At 53.9% G+C, this 18,779-nt stretch overlaps 3 protein-coding genes across 3 annotated transcripts; all 3 read right to left on the bottom strand.

Moving 5' to 3' along the window:
• Nucleotides 1–187: 187 nt before the first annotated feature.
• Nucleotides 188–2,558, bottom strand: NECHADRAFT_91128 (uncharacterized protein; the record flags this gene model as incomplete). Its single annotated transcript, XM_003046614.1, has 5 exons — nucleotides 188–538; nucleotides 601–1,640; nucleotides 1,699–2,238; nucleotides 2,304–2,422; nucleotides 2,494–2,558. 5 exons carry the CDS (start codon nucleotides 2,556–2,558, stop codon nucleotides 188–190), a joined length of 2,115 nt encoding a protein of 704 aa, XP_003046660.1.
• Nucleotides 2,559–3,062: 504 nt separating this feature from the next.
• Nucleotides 3,063–6,324, bottom strand: NECHADRAFT_58305 (uncharacterized protein). Its single transcript, XM_003046615.1, has 3 exons — nucleotides 6,102–6,324; nucleotides 3,408–5,916; nucleotides 3,063–3,348 (listed from the first exon to the last, which is right to left on the bottom strand). The coding sequence occupies exons 1-3, from the start codon at nucleotides 6,107–6,109 to the stop codon at nucleotides 3,331–3,333; spliced, it is 2,535 nt and encodes an 844-aa protein (XP_003046661.1). The 5' UTR covers nucleotides 6,110–6,324; the 3' UTR covers nucleotides 3,063–3,330.
• A 2,006-nt stretch (nucleotides 6,325–8,330) lies between these two features.
• On the bottom strand, nucleotides 8,331–18,030 carry NECHADRAFT_33490 (uncharacterized protein; the record flags this gene model as incomplete). The annotated part of the gene is made up of 2 exons (XM_003046616.1): nucleotides 8,331–17,901; nucleotides 17,957–18,030. The coding sequence occupies 2 exons, from the start codon at nucleotides 18,028–18,030 to the stop codon at nucleotides 8,331–8,333; spliced, it is 9,645 nt and encodes a 3,214-aa protein (XP_003046662.1).
• Nucleotides 18,031–18,779: the final 749 nt, after the last annotated feature.

Raw genomic sequence — 18,779 nt, forward strand, 5'->3', positions numbered from 1 at the left:
ATGATACTCCAGACTCTGATGTTTCCCCATTTGCCAGTGTTTGTCATGTGAATGCACATACTCTCCGTGACTTTACCAGACGCCCATCCTTTTGTCATTCATTGAATCCTACCTTTTACCCCTCTTCTAACCAACCTGGAGAAGAATCATACAGAGTATCTTTGAATCATGGTATACAGCGGTTGCCTCACCACCCATCCTCGTCCGCCACCTCGTAGTCCATATTAACCGGCCGCTCCTCGTCCGGCAGCTCCGCACTCCTTTCTCTACGGGGGTGATCGTCAAAACCAGCCATGGCATCGTGCTCCTTATCCTCAGTATTGGTATGAGCACCGCCGGTCTCGCCGTTGCCAACAGTCTTGGTCGTGTTGACTGGTGGTAGCGGCGTGCTCACCCATGAGAGCTCAAGACGGCCATCGATACCGGGGAGTTCCTTGCCCTGGAGGCTGTAGTAGAACCTTTCTGCCGTCTTGCGATCCTGGAAGGAGACGTGAGTGACGGTAGGGCCTGTATTAACCGACTCGAATTCGCCCAAGTTCTGCCATGATATGTTAGTAACCTGCTCGATACATATAAAACAGATAGGGATAGAAAACGTACAAGGAGGAAATGGCGCAGCACCTCGTCCTTGTCGGGCGCCGTAAAGTCGACGCCTGAAACGGCGAGCTTCTTGGGCCGGTTGTCGATCGAGTACTGCGCATACGTCGCGTGCATGTTGCCGCTGCCCCCTCGGCCCCCTCGGCCCCTGAAGCTTCCCCTTCCTCTGGGTGCGTAGCCTCCTCTTCCGCGATATCCCCCGCGGCCACGGTACCCACCGGGGGGATGCCATGGCGCACTGGTTACGGAGCCTTCGTCTTCAGCGTTGGGATCGAGACCGAGCATCTTGGCTTCTTGCTCGAGGACGGCGAGTTGGGCGCGCAGGGCTTGCGCACCTGATGAGGGTACTTCACCGTCCTCACCCTTCTGACCGGCCAGCTTGGCTTGGAGCTTGGCATTCTCCTCGCGGTGTCGAGCAAGGAGCTCTTGCTGCTTAGTCTCGAGCTCTAGACGCTGCTTTTCCAGGTCAGCGCGTTTAGACTCGCGCTCCTGGTGCTGCTTCTGCGCCTCGTCCTGTCTCCGCTGAAACTCCTCCATGTCCAACTCAGGCTCGGCTTCCTCATCCTCCCCTGTGGCCTGGGGATCGCCAGACCAGTTACCCGTCTGCAGAGGAGCAGTCGGCGGCAGAGCATCAGCCTTGTCCCTGTACCAAAACACCTTGACAAAACGGTTGTCAAATATCACCTTTGGCGACTGATACGCAGCGTTGGCGGCCCCCCACTTGTCATACTTGACGATGGCGAGGCGCTTGTACGGCTGCATCGAGACCTCTGTGACGGTGCCGAACTGCGAGAAGAAGCCCCGTACCTGGTCTTCGGTAAAGTTCTCCTCGGGGATGCTCTCGACCACGATGGTGCTCTTGGTACGATCGTGGACTGGCCCATCGGCCGAGAAGGGTGCCCGCGCACCGCCCTTTTTCTGACCTCGATTTCGACGACCTCTGTTGTTACCGCCGCGGCCGTTGTCTGGTGTGAAGTTGAAGGGGTTCATGGGATTTGAAGGGTTCGGCATTGAAAAGGGGTATTCGTTGGGATCGCCGCGCTCTGCAAAGAAACCAAGTTAGCTCAAGTAAAACACCAAGAGGTAGCTGACGCTTCATACCATCACCTCCAGGTCCCATCGGGGGTACGAATATTGACTCGTTACCATGATCATACGGACATGTGCTCCCGCCGTAGCAGAATCCCTTTTCATCAAAGTCCTTGCAGCGTCCCCTCCGCCGCGGTTGATTTCTACCGCCGCCAAAGCTTTGTGGAGGCATGCCTGGCATACCTGGGTAAGGGGGCATGCCCATGGAGCTCATCTGCAGAAAGGCCTCCATAGCCTTGGGATCAAAGGGCATGTCCGGTGGCTGAGGAAGACCGCGCATGTATCGTCCGCCCCTCGCGTCGTCTCGTCTCTCACGACCGGCTCGACGGGACTGCTTCGCTGCGCGTCCTCCGTGTTGAGGACCATCCTGTCCGTCTTTGTCGTCGCGATCGTGGAAGCCTCTCTTTCTCGAACCGTTGGGCGGTGCGCTCTCGGATGAAGGAGCAGGCTTTGGCTTCGGCTCGTAGCCTCGTCTGGGGGTTGGGGGAGGGTCTGGGAGGTATGATCTGTATGTGATGGCTTGGAAGACGTCGTCGAGGAAGGTTTTGGGATCTGTATGCCATGGTCAGCTTCTGCTGCAAGACCTGCGCCGTAGCGCATGACCTGGCATCACACACCTTCGCTCAGAAAGTCGGGAATCTCCTGTTCGCACAGCTTCCGCACCGCGTCAGGATCGCCATCATGCTTGAGTAGGGCGATAACATAGTCAGCAAGGACATCGGAATCGGCGTCGGATCTGTTCCATAAGTGTTAGCGCATTCATTGAGAGCGACTCAGCCATCGCTAGGCACAAAGGCGGTTACGAACGTGTTTTCGATGCGCTTGACGATCCACGCTTTCAGCAGCGGTCCATCTTCCTCTGGGAACAGCATGGCTCACTCTGGCCTAGAAATGATACAAGAGACCGTGTCGCATCTGCCGCCAGAGCCAGTAGCTGTGACTAGCAAAGAGCGACGATCTGGTGGATGGAGCTTAAAAGGTTGTTGATGTTGGGGATAAGATTCGAAATATGCAGATCCAATTTTCGGGCCGCTTCTCTGAAAGGAGTGTCGTCACAGTAAAGTTGCGGTGCCAATTGGCCCAGCCACAGAAACTGAAGCAAATATTGACACGTAAGAAATGAATCAAAAAAGAGATACAGAGATGTAGCCGTTGAGACTTCTTTTTCATCTTCTTTGTTTAATGCCAGCATTCTAAGCAGCTGCGCATTTGTACAACACACAACGGATACTTGCATAGATCCCCATACTCTCACCCGTCACCATCACCAACAAACCCCACCACCAACCAGCATAGCATGGTTATCCCGTCAACACACCTCATCTACTCATTCCTCCACCAACATTCACAGACATCACAGACATCACAGACAAATCCTTGAACTTCAATCTAACGTGTTCAACTCATCAATACGACATAACTGCATAAAAAGCCGAATCGAGCTTCCTCATGGCATTCAGCCTCAACCCGGCCACTCGACTTTTTTCTTTTACTTTGGTATTCGCTCAGCATGCCCCTCCTAAGCTCAACAAGGAGCTCCTCCATGGGCTCGAGCATACATCCCGAATCTTCGTTACCAGCCGGTTGATGTCATGTGCCCATTGTGGCATCCTTCGTCCTTCCATCGGCGTATTAAAAAGCCGCTTACAGCTTGTCGTAGTACTGTCACAAAGAGTTAGCAAACATGTCCTTCTACACATTTTGAACAGAGCAAAACCTACGTTCTCGACACCGGGCACCTCGACCTTGACACCCTTGCGCTTTCGCATGTCGGTGACGATGGCACCGACCTTGGAGCTGCTGTCGAGGGGAGAGCCACCGGGGAGGATCTGCCAGTGGTCGAACACGGACTGGGGGAAAGCCTGTCCGGAGGTGGCCTGTCGAAGGTCGGCGTTGAAGCCGAAAGACTCCAGAATGGGGAGGTAGGCCTTGATGTTGAACAGAGGAGTACCGGGACGCTGCTCCTCGTTGAAGACGTGACCACGTCGTCGGGTAAGGACACCGTACACACCACCCATGGCGTTCTCGGGGACCTGAATCTCGACCAGGTACACGGGCTCCATGAGGGCGGGCTCGGCGAGCAGGGCAGCAGCGTACAGGACACGGCGGGCAGTGGGGATGATCTGACCACCACCACGGTGAATAGCATCAGCGTGGAGGGTAACATCGAGGATGTTGAAGCGGATGGATCGCATGGGCTCCTCAGCGACGGGACCCTCACGACTGGCCCACTGGAAACCGGACACAACGGAATCCTTGATTTCGTTGAGGTACTGAACGGCCTTGGTCTGGTCGATCAGCAGGTTGGCACCAGTGCCGTCGGGACCGAAGGTCCAGATCTTTCGGGCGTCGGTGACATCCCAGCCGAAGTCGTCGGCCAGGACACGGGCACGAGCCTTGAAATCGTCACGGGCGCTGACCTTGCCAGCCTCAATGGCGAGCGAGAGCTCCTCATCGATGGGCTCGGCAACCATGTACAGACGGTTGTGCTTGTTGGGAGACTTGGACAGAGCAGTGATGCTGGACTTGCCAGTGACGGTCTCACGGTACTGGACGACGGGGTCCGAGATGATCAGGGGAACACCAGCGTGGTCCTCCTCGAGATCCTTGAGGCAAATCTCGAGATGCAGCTCACCGGCACCGGCGACGACGTGCTCACCGGACTCGGAGGTCATGGTAAGAACGCAAGGGTCAGACTTGGACAGACGCTTAAGACCCTCAACGAGCTTGGGGAGATCCTGGGCGTTCTTGACCTGGACGGAACGCTGGACGACGGGGGAGACGGAGAACTTCATGACCTTGAGGTTGTGGGCGGTCTCGCTGGTGGTGAGGGTACCAGACTTGAGAAGGAACTGATCGATACCGACCAGACCAACAATGTTACCAGCGGGCATGTCGTCGATGGGCTCGACCTTGCCGCCCATCATGAGGACGGTACGCTGGATAGCCTTGATGAAGAGATCGTCCTTCTTGCCGGGAACGTAGTTGGGGCCCTGGATGCGGACCTTGAGACCGGATCGGACGGTACCGGAGAAGACACGACCGAAGGCGTAGAATCGACCCTTGTCGGAGGTGGGCACCATCTTGGAGACGTAGAGCATGAGAGGACCCTTGGGGTCACAGTCACGGATACCAATGGCAGCCTCATCATCAGGGGGACCCTCGTACAGAGTCTCAGCACGGTACTTCTGGGCAGTGGCGGGGGAAGGAAGGTGGAGAATCATCATCTCGAGGAGAGAGTCGGCAGCGGGGAGGAAAGTTCGCATGACAGCCTTGAGGAGCTGCTTGCCCTCCTTCTCACGGTCCTCAGTGGGGAGCTTGAGCTGGAGCTTGTCGAGGAGGGTGGCAATCTCGTCCTTCTTGAAGTTCATGACGGCGGCGAAGATCTTGAAGATGGGGTCGAGGATGAACTGGTTGAAGGCACGCTCGAGCTGCTTACCCTCATAGGTGCCGTTCTTGGTCCACTTCTTGGTCTTGGGGTTGAAGAAGTTGTCGCCCCAGAGACGCTCCATCATCTTGTTCTTGTCAACACCGAACTTCTTGGCGTATCGGACAGCGAACTGGCGGATGGTGAAAGCCCAGCCGTGCAGACCGGAACCGAAAGCGACGGTGCCCTTGTCGGGGTAGACCTGGATGTCACCAATGGACTTGTCAAGGTAGGTGGAGATGATGACGTTGACGGACTCGATGGTTCGGGAGAAGGACTGGTACAGATCCTCCTTGGAGACCTGAAGCTCGAGAAGAGCACGGTCGACCTTGTTGATGATGATGACGGGCTTGATGCGCTCACCGAGGGCCTGTCGGAGCACAGTCTCGGTCTGGACACAGACACCCTCAACGGTGTCGACGACGACGAGAGCACCATCAGTGACACGGAGAGCAGCGGTAACCTCAGAGGAGAAATCAACGTGACCGGGGGAGTCAATCAGGTTGATGAGGAAGTCCTTGCCGTCGGTCTTCTGGCCAACGATGTCGGCAACGTCGTCGTCCTCGGAGAGCTGGCCGAACAGGGAGATGGCAGTGGACTTGATGGTGATACCACGCTCCTGCTCGTCGGCACGAGTATCTGTCGCTCGAGCATCACCAGCCTTTGCGGTGGAGATGATACCGGCCTTGGCGAGAAGGGAGTCGGTAAGGGTAGACTTGCCGTGGTCGACGTGGGCAATAACGGACATGTTACGGACATTGGTGGGCTTGTCCATAAGGGCCCGGATCTCGTCGATCGTGAAGCTGTTGAACGGGTGAAGGCATCGCGTCAGCTCATGGACATTGACAGTGGCTTAACTCCGAGCGGGGTATGAGGTTGAGGATGGAGGGGTGACGCGGGCAAGCAGTCGCAAGGACTGAAGCGCGTGGAGACAGTGACAATAGCAGCCATGGCGCGATGACCTTGACGATGAGCAGAAGCAACTTACTTGACCATCTTGACGGTATTGACGGGATAACCTGTCTATGTGTTGTGGTGTGAAAAGTCGAAGTTGTTGATGTGGGAACAGAGCGGGGTCGAAGTTTTCACCCCGCGATCTGAGCCTTGCTTGAGAAAAGGGAAGAAGCAAGAAGCGATTGCCTGAGAAAAGGGCAACGGTTCGAGAGCTACTGGGGAGACGAGAGACAGCTCTGGGGGGAAACCACTGTCACTCTTTATGCGTCCCTTTTGGAGGAGAAGGTTTGGAGAGAAGGAAAAGAGGAAGAGAGGAAAAAAATCAGAGCAGAGTGGGTGGAGGGGGGAAGAAAGATTCATTCGGTGGGCATGCCCTTGCCTTGCCTGAGGGGACGGGAGCTGTGACGACCCATTGGAAGGTTGGACCATCGGCGGGCAGCGGGGGGCCCACTCGAGTTCCAGCCCACTCACAGGCCGGGTTGCTCAGCAGACGAGACGAGGGAAAAAAAAAATTGGGCAGGTGGGCTGTGGTGGGGCATCAAGAGCAGCAACTGCCCTCAGAGCACAGCAACCCGAGGGAACCCCGCCGTGCTTCGCCGCCGCATTTCACTGAACAGAGACGTCCACTGCTCCAGGCCCTGCCGGAGGGGTTGGGCTCGGCCACGATAGGCCCAGAAACCCGCTAAAAACAAAATGGTCTGCTTCTGCTTGAGCTTTCTCACCTCACCCGACGGGCTACCGAGCACTATTGCCACAGTGAGTTTTTTGTGCACGTCCAAGGGCAACAACCCTGATTCGTGGGAAACTTTCACAGTCCTGGAGAGCTCTCTTTTCGGTACAGTATCATGACTAATCACCGAACTCTACTGTGCCCCTCCCAATGAAGCTCTACCATTATTAAACCATGCCTCATATGATATCCGTCATCATGGATGGCTATGCTTCTCTCCTCTCGCCGAGAGACTCACCGCGAGTAATAATAATCCAACTCTCTTCAGGTGGGGGCGAGCAAAGCAAGTGTGGCATGGGGGACGCACATCCATGGCGGCCATGGGATGGGATGGGATGGCAATATCAGAACATGGACAAAAAGCACGGCCAGTTTTTTTTGCTTCCATGGGGGATTGGGATTGGCATTGTTCCATGCCTTGCCCGGACAGCTCTGAAACCGAGCATGACGGGCACCCCTCCCTTTGCCCCCTCCCCCTCCTCTCCTCGGCTCTAAGCCTGGTGATGAGCAACTCTTGATGACGTTCATCAACGTTGAATGCTTCGGTGATGAGCCATTGCCATTGACTCTTCACTTGCTGACTCAACAGCTGATGGCAATTGTCATCTCATCTACCCGGGCTCTCTCCCGGTGTGTGTGTGTGTGCGTGTGCCCTTGTGTGGTGGTTTTGGGAAGTGGGCTGGAGCTTGAGCTGGAGCTCCCGCACCACCACCCCGCCTCCACTCGGACGGATGCCCATCCATTCTCTACACGAACCTGGCCTGGCCTGGCCTCACCTCGAGCCCAACCTTCCATCCGTGGCACAGGCCAAGTCAACTTTGGGATACAATCCACCGCCTTTATCCCCGTGTATTTCTCCGGCTGTGTCTGCCCAAGCCGGTACCTAACTCGACCGATCCTCTGCCGTACCGCCTCTCACATCACAGCTCAAACCTCAGACCACCACGAGAGGCTGGCCTCGCCCAAGCCCCCATTGGAGGACTTGGGAAGCTTTGCCGGCTTCGAGCCCGTCAGATCCGTCGCCGCAGATCCAATGGGATTCCGTGGAAATGGTCAAGATCCGATGCCAGAGCTTCCTCATACAGTAACGCTATCCCGGAACTATCCTGGTACCTAGCTTCCTTGAGGCATGTGGCGAGTAAAAATCACCGCACAGTCGGGATGGTCGACATAAACATCAGTACACCTTGAGTATAAGACGCCTCATAAAACGTATGTTTTATTTTGAAGGCCGCCTCTTGGTGTCTCGCTTTTTTACACACCGCTCCACTGGGACTGACAGGAACAGCTTCACCCAGCCTGACATGGAGCCTCGATATCAGCCTCATACTGAGTCCAGTTGCAAAATCGTGTATTAGTATTCTTTCCAACAATAATTACCCCTTTTGGTTCAAAAACAGAAATTGTTTCAAGTTTCCCAAACGCCTCGCTTGCTCGTCATGCTTACTGTTGCCGAGTGACTCACTCGCCGGACAAGTACTGCAACCTCATCAACCTCCTTCATAACCCATGATTCTTCATCCATGACTGATCTCATGATGATCCCAAAATGCGAGCATAAGCATCCTCTACCTCGCCGGCCAACTCCAACAGTGACACAATAACAATCTGATGAGTCAAGTTTGGCAGTCGATCACGGTGCAGACCGATCCATTCGAGTGGCGGCGTCGCCTCGCCCATGTCACGCAGCTGCGGCGTTTCGATAATGGGCGGCTCCAGCGCCACGTAGTCGTACTTGGATACGGGCACGTTGACTTCTGCCGTGATCTTGTGCTGTTCGCCCTCTCCCTCTTCTGCTCCTGGAACTCCCCTGATCTTGACCGCTGTCAGGGGGATTTCCTTACCCCAGACCTGCTCCAGTGCCTTGGAGTGATTTGCAAACATGCCTCGGATGTAGCTGACGCGGGAGAAGTTCCATCCCACTTCCACTTTGCCCTCGAATGCACTCTTAAAGATGTAGCTGATCTCGTTTGCTCGTGGCTTCTGCCATGTCTCCATGACTGCAGAGACCTGGGGTACGTTGAGGATCGTCCCGCCTCGTGATCCCGTTGCTCGCTGAACCACATCCTCGACAGAGATCTCGCTCAAAGTCTTGGGCGCCTCCACATTGCGAACGCCAGCAAGACCAATGCGAAGCTGACCCAGCATCATCCTCAAGATGCTGTGAATGCGCCTCTGCTCCATGCTGGCCGCGAACCGAGCATAAGCGTTCAATGCCTCCACCTTGAACACTTGATGATCCGAGAATGTGCTGGGGAATACACCTAGGTTGAGTGCCTTGAGTGTCACAACCACATCCGTGTCCAGGGAGATGGGGGATTTGGACAATGTGTCTTCCACCTTCAGCTTTGGTGGTGGCTCGATCTGTGGCAGTGTGTTTCGTGAAGCCGTGGACCTCCGGCTCATGAATTTCTCAATCTCCTTCAGGGAACCCTCAAAGCTCTCCTTTCTTTCTTGAACAAGCTTCTGAATGGCTTGCCACAAAGCAATGCCCTGGGCCGCCGATGTTGTTGTGCCAAAGATTTGGACTGCCTCACCATCGAGCATTGCAACCAGTCGATCTCCGCTGCCGTCTAGGCTTTCACGAACGTTGTACATGATGAACTCCAAAGAAGTAATATCAGCAACCAGGAAGGCTTGATAGTCAAACGCAGCCTTGACTCGGAATGCATTAAAGGCGATCGACGCCTGAACCAGGGGTGTCTCGTTGAGTGCCTCTTCTCGTTTCGGCCACTGAATCGAACTTCGCAAACGGAAATCTTGCAAGGCCACGAAGCCGCTGAGGCGACCAGTGCAGTCGACACCGATCCTATCGAAGCCGAGGCATAGGTTCTGTTCCCAATCTGACGTCTTCTTTGATGACACCCAAAACTTCTTGATTGCAAAGGCAGATTTGCCAATGGCTTGTCCAAGGTCGATAGTAACGTCGAGAGCCGCGATGGAAAGAGTCACAGTCCATGGGAACGCAGCTGTTGCCGCTACTTGCTGATATCTCTGGACTAGATGACCGCCCTGAGAAGTCTCGGTTGCTAGCTTCGCGACAGGAGCTGTGGGTGGTGATCGCAACTCGCTGGGATACCAAATCTCACGGAACAACAAGAAGTCTTGTGCTTGCTTGGCGTTGATGGACACCACCATGGGGCTCACGTTGATGATGGCCGAAACTCCGCTGGTTCCGCTAACGTGTTTGCTGTTCATGAACGAAAGCGTGATCGAGTCCAGTTCAAAGCTTGCGGTGGACTCGCGTGAGTACACGTGTTGTACAGACGCTTGCAACTTGGTAAAGTCTCCTGAAATCGCAAAGAAGTTGCCTTGCTCTGACGACCGAACAGTATTGACAGTGAAGTAGATGTTGTCAAAGCAAGTCGTCGCGGCGACACGGGCGATTGGTTGACAGCTCAGCGAGAACTCCTGTCTGCAAATGCGTAGGCCCAAGTTGAGCTTGAGACGGCCAAGCACAGCGCTGGGGTCCGCAGTGATGATGTTATCCTCGTCTCCGGACTTGTGAGCCTTGGGCTTGGATGGCTCCGGTTCTTTGGCTGGCGCGGCTTCGTCGTCGTCCTTGACAACTTCTTTCACGCTTGACAACATGTCCATCACGAGCGGAACAACAGAAGGGTAGATGATGTTGCTGGAAGCGTCCACCTTGATCTCTCCATAGAGCGAAGGGTCGTCCTGTGCATCATCCCTGTATTCGACTTTCCAGGCCAGTCCAGGACTGCGGAGGGCTGTCCCACTTCCAGAATCCTCCGTGTTGAACTGACCATACTTGCCAGCCATCGAAGAACGCCCAAACGAGTTCTTGGAGCTGTCCATCGCCTTCTTGTTGGCAATGTAGACAACGGCACCGGCAAAATCTGCGTCGATAAGCAAACTTTCCAGCCTCTTGTTGCCAAAGATGCTTCGCTGTGGCCCCGTTTTGGGTGCCTCATCTGGTTTCTTCTCTGTTGTTACCGCAGTATTCCATTGCGTCGATGCTTGTGCCACATTGTTCATCGAAAGCATGATGGACTCGGCCAAATGTGCAGCTGGCACAATAAAGGCGGACGTAAGCCGCAGATCCAGGGACTCGCCCACAGCCTGGAATGCCATGCGTCGTGCAGAGGCAGTTGACATGTAGGCAATATTGAATGTGACCACGGGAAGCAGGGCCGAGTGAAGTGAGCGGACGTTCATATCCTGACCAGGGGGAACCATCTGAAGCTGGAAGTTCTCAATCGACAGTCGAGCAGATCGTCGGGTTCTGGTGCCAAATTCGAACAGTTTGACCGACAAGACAAGATCCTCCTTGGTGCTTGACTCGTCAGCATTGCTGTCTGCAACGATCCAGCAGATGCGAATGTTTCGAAGTTCGAACTGATACTGAACTGATGCAAGAACTGAGTCGATGATGTCGACTTCTTCTGGTAACTCCTCATCGCCGTTGATGGTGATTCTTGGCTTGGACTGTCGCAGCTTTCTCAGGTATTCTAGCTCGCGAGAGGTATCCAGGTCTTTGATCTTCTCACCCATGTAGCCCAGAACATCAACGACAGTCGAGATGGTTTCTGGAGCCAGGTTGCATTCAAAGTCGTCGCTGCTGAAGTTAAAGGACCAATCTTCTTTGCCGTCTGAGCCGAGGGTTGAGCTGGCGGAAACCGTCACACCCACGCCCAAGCTTCCACAGGATCTCATGGACCCCTCTTCGCCTCGCCGAATATCGAGCCCAATGTGATTAAGGTTGACATGGAGCTCTGGGTACTTCAAGATAGGGCCATGTGTCTCGTGTCGGTTAGACGCGTGCAGATGAGCCCTGTCCAGAGCGAAGAGAACTTGAGCCATGGGCTCAACTTCAGACTTGAGAGACGTCTTGGCAAAGACATGGAGGCCAGCCAACGTCAAATGGACATTGTACACGACCTTGACAGTTGGATGATCCAACCTAATCGGCTCGATGACAGGCTCCGCTATCTCAAGCTCGTCAGAACCAAAGATTTCTGAAACATGCCCCTGAATGATCTTGGTCTGCTCCTGCAGCTCTTGAATGGCACTGGATATCTGGGGTCTGTTGAGTGCAGTGAGAAGGCTGTAGACGGCGGATGCGTCGAGTTCAACGACTTCTAATGATGAGAGAACGGTGATCTGGTGCTCCGTCTGGCTCATGTGGCTGGTGATGCGGCCATTGGTTGGAGGAATCTGCAGAAGAGAAATGCTGCGAGGCTCATTCCTGACGTTGATCTGCATCTCGTGATAGTTCTCCTTGATATCGAAATCAAAGATGACTTCTTTTCCAAAGTTGGCTGCTGTTGCCGCTCGCGCCACGGTTCCCGTGATTTTATAGGTCAGAGATTGCAGGAAAGGAATCGAGACACTGTACTCATCAAGGAACATCGCGAAATTGACCCTCACGCTTGAGAGCCGGTCCGAAATCCTCTTCTGTTCTTTCGGCTTCTTGGGCTTTGACAAGCTGGAAAGTTGACTCTTCAGGCCGTATACTTGATGAATCTCGTCACCAAAGAGACGGTCAAGAACTTCCATCAGCCCAATCGGGTCCTCCTTGACCGCAATGGTTAGGTTTCGACTGCTGGCACTGGCCTTGACGGTATGGCTTGACATGCCGTCAATGTCGTGGAGTTCGTGAGACAGGAAAATGCTCGGGTGTTTCAGTTGAGACATTCCCAGAGCATGAGCGTTGCTGTGTAGCGAGGAAGTGATGGCGTTGCAGTTCAGCATCAGGCTCAGCGAACTGGAAGTATCAACTCCAGCCTGGTGAAGAATTGACATCTTCAGCCCATGACTCAATGTCTTGGCTCTGAGGTTGATGGTTTCAACTTCCACCGCACCTCGAGTCACTTCCACAACCACATGGACTGGTGGCCAAGCAGCAGGATTTGGCTTCGCTGGGCGTTTCGGCTTGGGGATGACGGCCATTGATTGAGGTTGGCCTTGGCTCTTGGAGTATAGTTGCAACACGTCTTCAGCCAGTTCGCAGAGTTCCCAGTTCAGATTGATACCTACTTCCGCGCAGGAGATATTCAACGTCGTGAGGGGAACGCTTGGCTTCGCGCTCTCATCTTGACCCTCCACGGCTTCGGGCACCTGCTGGGCGATTCTAGCGGCCAGATCGATGAAGCCGAGTTTGTTTTGCTTCGGCCCTGGGTCGAGAACGAGTTGCAATTCTCCGAGCCTGCAAGCGCCGGAGAGAGGAAGCTGGTCATCGTGACTTTCTTCCACTTCTTCGATCGGACCAAAGATGTTCACTAGGACGAGCGAATGCGCCAGGTCCTCCAAGTCCCAGCCACGCCACTTTTGAAGTGCTGCTATCGCGTACTCTGCAGCGTTCGCAGGGACATCAGGTGAGCCAGTTAAACATTGATGGACGAGGTGAGCCCTGGTGTGCTCTTCCATGGTTGTCCAGATCTGACGAAGTCGCATCGCCAACTTCCAAGAATCAAACGTACGAAGGTGCTCGTTCGCTGATCGAAGCACAGCCGAAGGTCGGACCACGAAAGATGGATCATTAGTCGACTGGCCCTCCTCAAGAAGGCGATATGTGAAGTACCTTTGGCGGTTCTGGTGCTTTGTGATGGTCTCAGAAAGTAGATGCCCCAACTCAGTTGCAACAGTGCCAGTTCGATGAATCAACGACGCCAGGTACTCAATCTTGCCCGAAGCGGTGCTTCCAACCACGGAGCCGATCTCAGCTTCGAGGAACCTGATTTCTTTTGCACCAACCGACACAGTGACCTCGTCAATCTGTGCCATGACTGCCGGCTGAGGTTCCTGAAGCGACGATTTACGCTCGGATGCCGAAATCTCAGCTGATCCTAACCGCAGTTGAAGTGAAGTCTTTGAATTGCGCGTTTCGTCTTTGAAAGGGTCCTCCCAGTTGGTTGTCGTTCGAGCAACCAATGACACCTTCGAAATCGTGAGGTCATACTGGTCCTGCTCGTCTTCGACATAATCCGAAGGGTCCTCGGATGTCGGATTGAGAAGTCGAAAGTTGGCATTGGGCACTCGAATCATGAAATCCTTGATATGGCCGCTGGTTCCCCGTTCTTTCTGTAGGTCGAAGATTTTGGTCATGGCATCGATCTGGAAGACGTCCAACAAATCCTCTGGTTCATTCGGCTGCAGGGCATCCAAGAGGGAGGCGGCGTAGCGGATTGAAGATGGGTTTGCAAATGCTGATATGCCAGAGGGAAACTCAACCAAGGCACTGAAATAGGGGTATTCCTCGCTCAGTCCGTTCGGATCAATGTCATCCAACCCGATCGACATTGTGTCAAACACGCCATCTTCCTCGCCTTCCTCAGTACTCTGGACTGGAACCTCTCGTGTACTGGGTTGCAGACCCTGCAGCGGGAAATGCGGCGAGACGTACTGGCTAGAGAAAGCCACAGAAGAGTGAGCAAGACCCTCCCTTGTAGCATAGTCTCCATTTGAGTAATGTGATATAAACGATCCCTTCTGCCTCAAGGTTGGTCGATTGTCCAACAACCCAGACCCGATATCAAGGTAATTGCCTTGGTTTGATCTTGATCGAGCACGGTGTTGACTTGGTGCTAGAATAACGCTGCCATTCTCCGACGCGGCAAGGGAAAGGAATGAGGATTTATGACTCAACCCTCGGGACCGGCGTGACGCCAATGTCCTGTACGAAACGTCTTCGTCCTCGCCCTCGCCCTCGAGTGAGATGGCTGGATGAGGTGGAGGAGGCGCACATTGAGCTGGCGGATCAACCACTTCTGGGACAAGATCATCCAAGTATTCCGGTAGGATGAGAAACTCGGCTCGATGTGTCCGTTGATCTTCCCGCTGCACTAGCTCTTGCTGAATTTTCCTTTCTTCGGTGAAGTTGAACTTGCGTCCAATCACAGCAAGTCGGATAGTGGTTTGTAGGTGAGCTTCCGTTTCCACAGGGTGTTGGTACCTGGACTTCTGCCTTGCTGCTGATTCTGCGTTGACACACGAGACTTGAATGTTTGGGACGACAATGTCGGCACGCTTCGAATAGTGTGACCGAGCCCAATCATTGAAATTCACGTCGATGGCGTCGGTTGACACCAGAAAGGCTGCCTCATCGACATGTAACCACACCTGGACGGACTCGACAGCGACTCGCGCAAAGGTGATATCGAAGAACACCAGAGACGAGTATGGTACCAGAGCGTTCTCGACATCATCAAAAGAGAAAGCAACCGCCTTGCCGCCTCTTGCCACCGCAACAAGGAATTCGGAAGTGCACTCTCCTGCAATGCTACCAACACTGATATCCCAGTTGCAGACGTAGGCGGGCTCTGTGGGCGGCAGACCAAATAGTTTATGGCCATACAAGCGAACACCGTCGATAAACAGCTGGGTATTCGACGATGACATACCAGGAGAATCCAGAGCACCCTCCGAAGTGCCCAATGAGAGACTCACGGGGCTAACCTCAATCTCGATTTCCATGAAGTAATTTGTGAAACGCAAATCGGCAGCGACGCTGGCAAGTTCTCCTTGGACGAAGCGATCAGCCGAGTAGAGATTAGTTGGCAACAGAATCCTGAGATCCTCAACCTTGACACCAAGAATAACGTCCATATCGTTTGAATTTTTAGTGGGTGGCTGATTCGCAGCCTCGGCGCCTGGGTTCTTCTCCTTCAACTGGAGTTGATTTTGATACTCATCCAAGGTTCTGAAGTGGACATAATCTCCAAAGTAATTGTCCTTCAGCAGGATGATATACCGGATAAGAAAGCCATACAGGTAGACGTAGGGGGACTGGCCACGAACATTGAGGATGAGCGTGTCCGTGTTTGTCGTTGATGTTGTCGCATTGTAATTGTAGCTGCCGTCCACCACAAGACCTTCGATGTGGCCGAAGTCTTGTGATGAGAGAAACGCCGCCTGCGTATTCCACTGAGGAACTCGAAGTGCCAGATCCAACTGATCAGCACGAACGTCAAAAGGAATGGCATTCTTGCTAGGTCGGAAGCTGTCGATAGGGATACAGGCCTCGGCGGTCAGGCAAGGGCTGGAGAGAACTAGATAAGTGTTGTCTTCTATCACGGTTGCTTTGTCAATGATGTTGGCCTCGTTGACGTTGAGGTAGAGCTGCAACGATTGCAGCTTGAGGTGAACGTGGTATTTGAAAGGCACAAACACGAGATAGTCTGCAGGCGGGCCAGTTGTCCAGTCATCAACCAAGTCAACAAGAAGGAAGATGTGGTCTCTCAAAATGAACAGATCCATTTTGGAGCTGGTAATGCTGAAGTTCCAGTTCCTGAGCGAATTCCAGGAGAGTGGGTTAGAGAGATCGCAGGATACCTGCAGAGCACTTGATCGCCAGAGCAGATCGTGATTGACAGAACTCCAGAGCTCTGAGCTGGGCAGGTCGACGTCGAGTTTCGTTGTGTAACCAGTCGAGCTTGCCATCATATCCATATTGAACTTGACCGATGAGTTGGCTGGAAGCTTTACCTCCAACCATCCGGCAGGGCGAAGCTGAGTTGCTTCTCCTTTGCTGTTCTTTTTCGCCCTGTTTCTCTGTTTCCGCTTCGTGGGCGCTTTCTGGTGTTTCATTGGTGGTTCCTTGCCTCGCCAACGCCAGTTCTTGGACTCCTCCCTTATAGGAACTCTCAAGGTAACCGTGTCGTCTATTTCAACGTAAAGCGAGAAGGTGGTAGCGGCTCTCCAGTCCCCTGGCTTCAGCGGTCTCGCAGGGATTGCATCTTTGCAGAGGGACGGGAAAAAGAATCGCTGCAAATCTGCCCTCTGACGGTCCGCCCATGGACCATAGTTCATGGTTCCTCCTTTAACAGAGAAATTGATGCCCCAGGCCGGAGGCTCACTCCCGTTGATGTTGAGTGGGAACGCCTTGGGATTTCCAGGGCCTCGATCAGGGACTTTTCCTACAGCGTCCCAGTACACGGTCAATACCGCTTCAGGGCTATCCAAGACTGTAGTCACAGCGGCATATTCGACTGCTCCCCAGCGAGCCCTGTCATCCCGGTCACGATCATCCAGATAACGTGTTAATCCTTGCCATTGGTTGGCGCCTGGAACCTGCGAAGCTCCAGTGTTCACGGCCCGTGAATCAGTCGAGAAGGACTCAACAGAGCGCCGCCAATATGGCACCAGATTGCGCAGAGAGTTGACAGCTCTTCGCCGATGATGACGAAAGAGTGATCGCTTCGAAACCGCCTCCTGGCTTTGAGTAGTGTCGCGATCCCGGGTGGCCCGGGTTGCTTGGTCCTCCTTAAAGTCCTCATTATCCTTGAACTCGATGACTGGATGTTTGAATTGAACCTTGAAGGTTTGTCTGTAAGGATCGCGCGTGGTAGTTTCTGAAGCGTCAACTTCCACGTCAAGCGAGTCTGCCCTGGCAACGAGGATCGCCTTTGTGTTTTCACTACCCATGACAGCGGCGGCCTTCTGACAGCGGAGATGTATAGGGAACAGCTGGATCATGAATGGCAGCTCCATTTCACAGCTGTGGGTGTTTTCGTCGTCCTCGCCGCTTCCGAGACCTGTCGTCGTGCGCCGGTACACGTACCTCGCCTGAGCGTCCGCCTCTTTCTTCTCGTCCAGCCCCTTTTCACCTTCAGCATCCCTCTCCAGCTTGGGACCTCGCGACCGCAATGCAGATTCATCCTTTTCTGACACGCCACTCGATCGAGCATCTGGGTCATGGTGCTGGGTGAGACCGGAAAGGACGGTATCGTAGGCTGGACTTCGATTGTACACAAACCACTCCAAACCGATCAGGTCCACTTGTATACGGCAGGGAAGCTCGGAGTTCTTTATGTCGCTTGATGGTGTAGCATCGGTGGTCGGCACCTTGGCTCGTCGGGAATCGATGATGTCTGCGTCGCGAACTCGTCGAAGCCAATATCTCCATGTAATGTAACCATGCTGGACCATAAACGTCTCGTTCTCGCCATGATACCGTAAACCCGTAAAGAAGACTCGACCACCTAGGAGAGATATTTGAATGGCCTTGATGTCGATATAGACTCGATACTGGTGCCATGTGTAGGCTCGGATGAAGTAGGAGACGATCGACGCAAAGACTCGGTTGAAGTATAGGAGGAAGAAGATGGCCAGGATACAGCAAAGGGCGACAAAGATGAGGAATTCACTACGAGAGGGTTCGAGTCAGTATACGAGAGACAAACAAACAACGTCCGACATACTAATTGAATTTGGGGGTCTTGGTGTCTCTGGCTACAACAATCGCATTGTCGAGAGCGGCCAGGGTGATATTCATGTTTGAAGTAGCTCAACGGAGCTCAGCAAGCTCCATAAAGTAGCAAGGAGATACGTCGCATCATCTAGAGCACAGCAACAGCTTGGAAATACTTTAGCGGACAGAAGGTGTTGCGAGGTTCCGCAGATGAAGCATAGTAGCTGGTTAATGTTATAGTCGGTCAGGAGCTGTCAGGTCATCCAATCCAAAAGAATGTCGCTTCGCGACGCGGTTGTTGAGGTGCTGGTATCCGCCCCCTGTCAAATAGCGGACGCAGGGTAGCGGAGCCACTGTGGTTGGTGTGGCTTCAGAGGTCTTGGGCGATAGTCTAGCGCCCCACACGCCTAAATAAGCGGCATCAAAGCTCCTGGACTCCCCATGAACCATTACGGCAAGTGCGCCCTAGGTCATTGCCAGGATGAAAGTGGTTACCTGGACGCATGAAACATAATTCCGTGCCGGCCCTACCAACCATCCATTCCTGCGACAAGGCAACGAGGACATCACCTGGCCGTCTGTCGTCTTTGCTTCGTCCACGACAGTCTGGCTAGAGGCGGCAATCGATAATCACGGGGGTTTCCATCCGAGCGGTGTCGTCATCACCGGTTTACGCCACCGTTGGCACTCGTGCATGCCACTGAGCTTCTCTCATCTCTCCCTTCATCATACATAACTTTGCGCAGACCGTCAGTCATGTGCTAGGACGCGCCAGCCGATTGCCCATATACTAGATCATCTCGACGGGACGGAACAGCTGAATCCACGTCGCC

Source organism: Fusarium vanettenii (genome assembly GCF_000151355.1).
Source record: "Fusarium vanettenii 77-13-4 chromosome 2 genomic scaffold NECHAsca_18_chr2_1_0, whole genome shotgun sequence".
Lineage (NCBI taxonomy): Eukaryota > Fungi > Ascomycota > Sordariomycetes > Hypocreales > Nectriaceae > Fusarium > Fusarium vanettenii.